This window comes from Triticum urartu, chromosome 2A (genome assembly GCF_056163025.1).
Source record: "Triticum urartu cultivar PI428250 chromosome 2A, HENAU_Tu73, whole genome shotgun sequence".
NCBI lineage: Eukaryota > Viridiplantae > Streptophyta > Magnoliopsida > Poales > Poaceae > Triticum > Triticum urartu.
In genome coordinates this window covers 341,415,404-341,424,548 of record NC_141874.1, presented here as the reverse complement: position 1 = coordinate 341,424,548, position 9,145 = coordinate 341,415,404, and the positions used below count along the sequence as shown (strand labels likewise).

The following is a 9,145-nucleotide window of genomic DNA, read 5'->3' as shown; positions in this document are numbered from 1 at the left end:
AATCAAACAGCAAGTTAAACATTTTAAACATGGATGAAAGTTGGTTATTGTGAAACTATATGAAATACTAGGCATTTTGCATATATAAAACATTTTAACCCGATGCACCGTTTGTGAGATATTAAATGCATGAAGTATGAGGGTTTTTCCATAAAACATCAGTTCTTGGAATATTAGCCAAATTCGCAGCGCCGGGAAAAAAATACTATGAGCTAAATCTCGAGCGGATTGGGCTGTGGCTCACATTGGACCTGCGAGGCCTGGCTGGGCCAAATCAGGGAAAGGCAGGCCGGCTCCTGGCCCTTGCTCGAAGCGCTGGTCAGCGGGGCAGCGACCGAGCTGCTGCTGCTTGATGTAGAGGCGCACCGCATGGTGACGCCATGCCTGATGGTGGAGGACAGCGATGGAAGTCGGGAGGGGATGGCAGCGAGCCACAGATGGGCGGATCTGGGGCTTGGCGATGACGCATATCCGGCAGGGGCGACTCCAGGGATGAGGCGACTCGGTGAACTCGTGAGACGGTGCCATGGCGTGGTTGACGAGCTTCTGCAGAGGTGAGGGAGATCTGAGAGACGGGAGGGAGCTCGTGGGAAGGAGAAGCAAAGTAGAGGGGCGACGGGGTACTGGCCTGGCCGGCTTGGTCCGACGACGACACTCACCAGCGACGAGGTAAGGAGGAGGAGGTCCGGTCGGTGTGGGGATGCCCCAGATCGTGCGGGGGAGCTCGGGAGGCTCTCCCGATCAAGAACGAGCGGGACGCTACGGCTGGTGGTGGAGGAGGAGGCTCCAAGTGGTGGCAGTGGAGAGGGTGGCTGCAGAAAATGAGGAGGAGGGGCTAGGGTGTCCATTTATAGGCAGGGATCTAGGGTTGGGGGTTTGAGGGGGTTTTGGAGCCCTCCGGTTGAGATCGGATGGCTCCGGACGGAGGGATAGGTTAGGTGGACTAGATTTAGGGGATGTTCGGAGATGATCTGGACCTATCGGTCATGACCATGCGGTTCGAGTTCGGGCGAGGTTTCGGTCGGTCGCAAGGGATTTGACAGGCCATGGAGACGAAGGGTTTGATGGACTCAGAAAATAGAGAGAAGAGAGCAGTCCGGTTGATCTAAGAGAAGGTCAACCGAGACAAGGAAGAAGCGGCAACTATGAGCGGATGCAAGTTTTGAAAACAATGACGGCAACAGAGTGCCAATGCAATGCAGATGATGCGATGATGAATGCAACAAACAAATTAAACACACATCAACAACGAAATAACTGGATGAAAAGAAGATAAGACATTATTGAAAACTCTGAAGAAGCACAGCATCGGTCTCAGGTCGTCACGGCGTATCTTGATGAAAAGAAGATATATCTTGTTATTATTAGTGCTAACCTTTCAGAGCATGAAGAAAAGAAATTATTGAAAACTCTGAAGAAGCACCGTGCCGCTATTGGATATACTCTTGATGATCTTAAGGGCATTAGTCCCACTCCATGTCAGCAGAAAATTAATATGGAGCCTGATGCTAAACAGGTTGTTGACCACCAACGATGGTTAAATCCCAATATGAAAGAAGTGGTAAGATATGAAATATTAAAGCTTCTCGAAGCAGGTATAATTTATCCTATTGCTGATTGTAGATGGGTAAGTCCCGTTCATTTGTCCCTAAGAAGGGGGCTATTACTGTTGTTCCTAATTATAAGAATGAATTGATCCCACAAAGAATTGTTACATGTTATAGAATGTTAATTGATTTCCGCAAATTAAACAAAGCTACTAGGAAAGATCATTACCCTCTACCTTTTATTGATCAAATGCTAGAAAGACTATCAAAACATACACACTTTTGCTTTCTAGATGGTTATTCTGGTTTTTCTCAAATACCTGTGTCACAAGAGGATCAAGAAAATACTACTTTTATTTGCCCTTTCGGTAGCTTTTCTTATAGACGTATGCCTTTTGGTTTATGTAATGCACCTGCTACCTTTCAAAGATGTATAACTGCTATATTTTCTGACTTCTATGAAAAGATTGTTGAGGTTTTCATGGATGATTTTTCTGTTTACGGAACTTCTTTTAATGATTGCTTAAGCAACCTTGATCGAGTTTTCTATAGATGCCAAGAAAATAATCTTGTCTTGAATTGGGAGAAGTGCCACTTTATGGTTAATGAAGGTATTGCCTTGGGGCATAAAATTTCTGAAAGAGGTATTGAAGTTGATAAATCTAAAGTTGATGCTATTGAGAAGATGTCATGTCCTAAAGGTATCAAAGGTATAAGAAGTTTCCTTGGTCATACTGGATACTATAGGAGATTTATTAAAGACTGCTCTAAAATTTCTAGGCCTCTTACTAATCTTTTGAAAAAAGATGTTCCATTTGTTTTTTATGATGCTTGTGTAGAAGCCTTTGAAACACTTTAGAACGCCTTGATTTCTGCACCTATTGTTCAACCACCTGATTGGAACCTACCCTTTGAAATTATGAGTGACGCTAGTGATTATGCTGTAGGGGTTCTCCTAGGACAAAGAGTTGATAAGAAATTAAATGTTATTCATTATGCTAGTAAAACTTTAGACAGTACCCAAAGAAATTATGCTACTACTGAAAAGGAATTTCTAGCAGTTGTGATTGCTTGTGATAAGTTCAGATCTTATGTTGTTGATCCCAAAGTAACTGCTCACACCGATCATGCTGTATTAAATATCTTATGGAAAAGAAAGATGCTAAACCTAGGCTTATTAGATGGGTTCTCTTGTTATAAGAATTTGATTTGCATATTATTGATAGAAAGGGAGTTGAGAACCCTGTAGCAGACAACTTATCTAGGTTAGAAACTATTCTTGATGACCCACTACCTATTGATGATAGTTTTCTTGATGAACAATTAGAGGTCATAAATTCTTCTCATAATGCTTCATGGTTTGCTGATTATGCTAATTACATTGTTGCTAAATTTATACCACCTAGTTTCACATACTAGCAAAAGAAACAGTTTTTCTATGATTCAAGACATTACTTCTGGGATGACCCACACCTTTTATAAAGAAGGAGTAGATTGTAACATCCCAATTTTAATAAATTAGGATGTTATTAGATCATTCATACGCATCTCACATTCTTATTACATCATTTGCTCTTTTTGAATATTCAAATCATTATGCAACAAAAGGCAATTTATTTGGAGTGGAGATAACATGACTTATCCCCTGTTTTAAAAATGTTCATAATGTGCAGAATATTATTTCCAGTTTGTTTGATATGTTCTGGTATTTTTCTTACGCTTCAAAATATTTTTATTTGTGGATTTTATTGTTGTTTAAGTGGTCTATTGTATCAAAATGATTTTACAAAATTGCATTAGTTTTGGAACTAGTGTTCCTGTAGTTTATATTGATAGGGCTATTTTTACTATGTGTCTAGGTATTTTTATTTAGATTTTATACTGTGTATTTTATTTATTTATTTATTTTGTTTTCTGCTGCTATCCTTAAAAAACCGCAGCACATCGCACTGCGCGGCCTAGCAGAGCTGCCGGCCACCCGCTGCCCACCAACCTGAGCCGCCGCAGCCCACGTACCCGTTGTCGAACCGGTACACGCCACAGCCTCGCCCAATCCGCGCCTCACCCGCACCCGATCAGCCTCAACTTAGCCGCTGACCCGCGGGCCCCGTCGCACTCTTCTTCCTCGGTCGGACACCGCATGCACGCACGCACGCCGAGATCGACTCGAGCTCGCGCTCCGGGTCCACCTCGAGTGCATCCTACACGCCGTGCACGAGTAGAACCCTAGGGGAGACCCCGCCCCTCCTGTCCCGATCTTTTCCTCGACCGCACGCATTGTTTGGGCAATACCGATCTCGCCGACGTCGTCGGAGTTCGCCGTCGTTTGCCTTCACCGTAAGATCACCCACAACAGATCCTCCTGCACCCTTCGCTTTCCCCGTCGAAGTCGTGCCTCGCTGACACCTTCTCATGGCCATAAACGCGGCAGAGGGAGAGGCACGAGCTCGACCACCGCCGCCGGAGCAGCAGCTGTTCACATTGTCACCGCCACCCGCAGAGGACGCCCCGTCGCCGTTGAACACCACCACCACCTCCGCTGCTCGACACCGCACCCGCCCGTCACCTCATCTTCGCCGGAGACCCACCGGAGAGCCACCGCGGCCAACGCCCGACTACCGCCGCCGTTTCCCCTGTTCTGGTGAGCACACGCGCATGCCAAAGGCGCCCAGCCAATCGGCAGCTGACACGTGGCGCTCCGCTACAGTGCCGCACAGGAGTTGCTATAGCCTAGGAGTTTTCTACTGTTTTTTTTCAGTTTTTCATCCAAAGTTCAATTAGCTGTAACTTCTTTTCTAGATATCTTTTTTGGATTCTTTTTCCTCTGCACTCACAAAGACCAGCACTTCATCACAGCACCAAAATTTCTCATGTTTGCACTGTTTAAATTTGAATTCGTTCAAATTTGAAATAAACCTTCCGGAGGCCGTAACTTTCAAACCATTTATCGAATTTGAGTGATTCTTTTTGCATTATGACCATAGTGCATTTTAGGTGTTGTTAAGCTACTGTTGTTGGGTTTTGGAATGGTTTTCTTTCTGTTGGTTTTATCTTGGCTTTATTCGAACTTCGGCGATTGATTTGTTGAATTGTGTGAAATGTGTAGATTGTCCGAAGTGCGACGCGAGCTATTGTTAGGAGTGTGACTTTTTGAACTAGAAACAAGGAAAGTTACATGTTGATCATCCTTTACCTATTTGTTTTCTATACATGTAGTTATATCACACTATGAATATATGCTTGTATAGGATTATTATATTATTTTTTGAGCTATCTCCCGTCATTGCAGATCATGGTAGTTGTAGTTTTGCTATGCTTTGTAGATGGGGGTGGTTCGAGTATTCATTGAGCTTATGTGAGGATTATATATTTAAAAAATTGAGTAGTTACTCAGGATTTAACTCACCTCTGGGTGGAAGTGGTATTGCTTGGTGTTGAGGGAAGGCATCATGGGGTCTTGCACCTTTTCTAAGGCCATGCGCTCATGAGAGTGCACCCTAAGTGGAAAGCCACCCAGGTTCAAAAAGATTAGACAGACTTAGTGACTAGTAGCTTCCATGTGCGGCCACTGGCTACATGGGCTCTGGCTTAGTTGATGAGTTGTTGGAACCCTGGCCCAGACAGTGTCGACATATGTAGCATATGTAGGTGGGAAGTGGCTGTCAGGTGGTTAAGGGAACTTCTTCTGAAAGACTTCGTCTCAATCTTCGGATTGGGTCCAATGGGTAAAGCATACTAAACTCTATAGAGTATTAAAATTAATCATGATTAGCCGTGCCCCGGTTATGGGCAAACTTGAGCGACTATGCCACTACATTTGTTGGATGATCTTGAAAGATGTGACACTTAATAAATTTGTTCGGCAACTTAATAATGGGTATGTTGGAATTGGAGCTACCACTTCAACCTTCTGTATATAATTGTAGTAATAAAAGAACTAAATTAAAATATGACTATTAGGTAGTTATGAGGACAAAATCATCTTTCTGCAAAATAAACCCTCAAGCCTTCCTTTTGTTATACTATGCTTATACATGTAGGTCTGCGTTATTATTACTCCTGTGTAACTTGCCAATACGTTCAAAGTATTGACCTATATGGCTGCAACGTCTCATGTTGCAGGATATTCAGACGAAGAGTAAGGTACCGTTAGGGTCGCGAGTCTGCACTCAGCTTCACCAGTGGGCTATGATGGGACTCATCGTTATTTTCTGCTACTTTCCACTGTTTGATTGAATAAAGCTAGCCAAGTGCTATGTAGATTGTTTTATTTTATATACTCTGGATTATATGTTGTAATAAATGATGCACTTTCTATTCTGGTATTCATCTATAATGTGTGTGCTAGTGAGTTCGATCCAGGGACTATCACGGTAAGCACAGAGACTCAAATCCTTCGAGGTCTGTTCGTTACAGACGGCATCAGAGCAGTGTGTTGACTGGAGGACGTGACCCTAGAAAATGGATTAGAGAAGCCATAGGAGTGAAATTTATTTTATCAACTAGTTATACTTCTTGCTGTTTGTTAGTAAACCCCTCAAGTATCTTGACCACTTAAGTAGGAACTAGTGCTGAGACCACCATTCATGCTTGTTTTATATTGCAACGTTGTCGTGTTAGCGTATCTGATTTTGCCCACTTTCGTGGTATGAAGATACTAGAGTGTTTGCTTGATTGGTAGTTGTTTGTTAAATTGCGTAGTGTCGAAATTATTCGACTATATATATAATATTATTATATTGTTTGTTGTTTGTTTGTCATTTGTTTGTTGGTGTTATTCGTTGTTGTGTTTTGTTGGCTTGATCATGCATATGGGTAAAATATATTTATATATACATAGTTTTTTGCCCTATTATATCTATAACTTATCTATGCTTGCCCACCAGATGCCGCCGAGGCGTGATACTAGATGCAATGCTGCAGGAGGAGACAACAATGGCAATGAAGTACCAGCATACATACAACAAGTTATTGAGGGATAGGCACAATTGATCCAGCTGCTTGCTGAGAACCAGAACAACAACAATAACAACAACAATCCGCCGCCACCGCCACCTGTGGATATGCTTACCCGGTTCTTGAGGTTGAATCCTCAGAGGTTCTCCAGTTCCCCTGAACCTATTGAGGCTGATGATTGGCTCCATGCAGTCAATAGGAACCTGGAGACGGTTAGATGCACTAATGCAGAGAGGGTGAGGTTTGCCTCACATTTGTTGGAGGGTCCTGCTATAGCTTGGTGGGACAACTACTTGGTCACTTATCCCATTTCTAGTATCACTTGGGTATAGTTTCAGGCAGCTTTCCGTGCTGCACATGTGTCTGCTAGTTCTATGAGTCTGAAAAAGGAGTTTCGCAGTTTGCGCCAGGCAGGTCGCATAGTTAATGTGTATGTGGAGAAATTTAATACTCTTGCACGTTATGATCATAATGATGTTAACACTGATGCAGCTAGGCAAGAGAAATTCTTGGAGGGCCTAAATGATGACTTGAGCCTTCAGTTGAAAGTGGCCACTTTTAGGAATTGTCAGGACCTGATTGATAAGGCTATTGTGCTAGAGGGAAAGCAACATGCCATAGAGAATCACAGGAGGAAGTACAACAACAATAACAGGTATAATTCAGGACCACAGCAGAAGCCATGCACTTCATATCATGGTAATGGAGGTAATGGACATAATCATCATGAAGGTAATGGACATAATCATCATGGGGGTAATGATCATAATCATCATGGAGGGAATGGCCACAACCACAATGGCCACCACCATCACAATGGGCACAAGAGTAACAATGGCAATGGCAGAGGTAATGGTAATGGCAATGGCAATGGAGGGAACAATAACCAGAACCACCAGGTTACACACGAGCCAAGGGATTTGAGTCCGGTACAATGCTTCAGGTGTAAGGCTATGGGGCACTATGCCACAGAATGCCTCGGGGCCAAGAACTCAGCATCCAGCAAGCCAAACCCCTTTCAAAAGGGTCATGTAAATCATGTTAATGTTGAGGAGGTCTACAATGAACCTGATGCAGTGATTGGTAAGTTCTTGGTTAATTCAGTACCTGCACTTGTTCTTTTTATACTGGTGCATCGCATTCATTTATTTCGAGGGTATCTGTGGATAAACATGGATTGCCAACCAAAACACTTAGTATGCCTATTAGAGTGAGTTCCCCAGGAGCTGAGATGATAGCAAGTGTTGGTTGTCATCAGTTGACTTTGTCTATTGGGAAGCATGAGTTTCCTACAGATTTGATTATATTGAAGTCACAAGGTCTGGATATTATTTTGGGTATGGATTGGTTGCAGTTATATAAAGGTCGTATTGATTGTGCCAGTCGATCTATTACTCTCAGTGCACCAGGAGGGAAGAGGATCAAATATGTATGTAAGTATAAGCATAATCAGGTACAGGTGAACTCTCTTAAGGGGGGTAGCCTGGAAGAGGTGCCAGTTGTGAGAGATTATCCAGATGTGTTTCCAGAGGAGTTGCCAGGTATGCCACCAGATAGAGATATTGAGTTTCTTATTGATTTAATACCAGGCACTGGACCTATTGCAAAGAGACCGTATAGAATGCCTCCTCAAGAGTTGAGAGGAATTGAAGAGGCAGATAAGGGAATTGCAGTCACAAGGATTTATTTGCCAAGTTCTTCACCTTGGGGAGCTCCAGTTTTGTTTGTGGAGAAGAAGGATGGGACCTTGAGGATGTGTGTTGATTATTGTTCTCTGAATGAGGTAACCATTAAGAATAAGTATCCTTTGCCTATGATAAATGATCTGTTTGACCAGTTGGAGGGAGCTACTGTGTTTTCTAAGATTGATCTTCGTTCTGGTTATCATCAATTGAAGATTCGTGAGCAAGATATTCCAAAGACTGTTTTTACTACGAGGCATGGGTTGTATGAATATACTGTTATGTCATTTGGATTGACTAATGCTCTTGCATACTTCATGAATATGATGAATAAGGTGTTTATGGAGTTCTTGGATAAATTTGTGGTTGTTTTCATTGATGATATATTGGTGTTCTCCAAGAATAAGCAAGAGCATGAGGTGCATCTGCGTTTGGTATTGGAGAAATTGAGGGAACATCAGTTGTATGCCAAGTTTAGCAAATGTGAGTTTTAGCTGGATGAGGTAGCTTTCCTTGGACATGTTGTGTCAGGTAATGGAGTTGCAATTGATCCATCTAAGGTTGCTGCAGTTACAGAGTGGGACACGTGAAAGTGCGTTATATCGACTAGAGGGGGGTGAATAGGCGATTTTTATGAAATTCTTCACTGAGGAATTTGCCGGTGAGGAAATTCCTTAGCGAATAACTACTAGCAGCGGAATAAGTACTCAAAAGTAAACATAACAGAACACAAGCATAGTCATCATGATGAAATGAAGACAGGCACATAGTACAGGAAGCGTAAGCACAGGATAACACAGGATGAAGACAAACAGACTGAAGAAATTGGACTGAGGAAATTGAGAAAGTCTTCAGACAAAGTCTTCAAACACAGATATGAACAAACACACAACACAGATATGAGGAAATGAACGAGTTGAGGAAATAGAACCAGTAAGCTTGGTGAAGACAATGATTTGG

General features: G+C 42.7%; 1 protein-coding gene across 1 annotated transcript; it reads left to right on the top strand.

Annotated features, from left to right (window-relative positions):
* Nucleotides 1-6,433: 6,433 nt before the first annotated feature.
* On the top strand, nucleotides 6,434-8,775 carry LOC147985028 (uncharacterized). Its single transcript, XM_087541372.1, has 7 exons — nucleotides 6,434-6,493; nucleotides 6,644-6,715; nucleotides 6,836-7,633; nucleotides 7,858-8,044; nucleotides 8,093-8,286; nucleotides 8,587-8,668; nucleotides 8,717-8,775. Exons 1-7 carry the CDS (start codon nucleotides 6,434-6,436, stop codon nucleotides 8,773-8,775), a joined length of 1,452 nt encoding a protein of 483 aa, XP_087397498.1.
* Nucleotides 8,776-9,145: the final 370 nt, after the last annotated feature.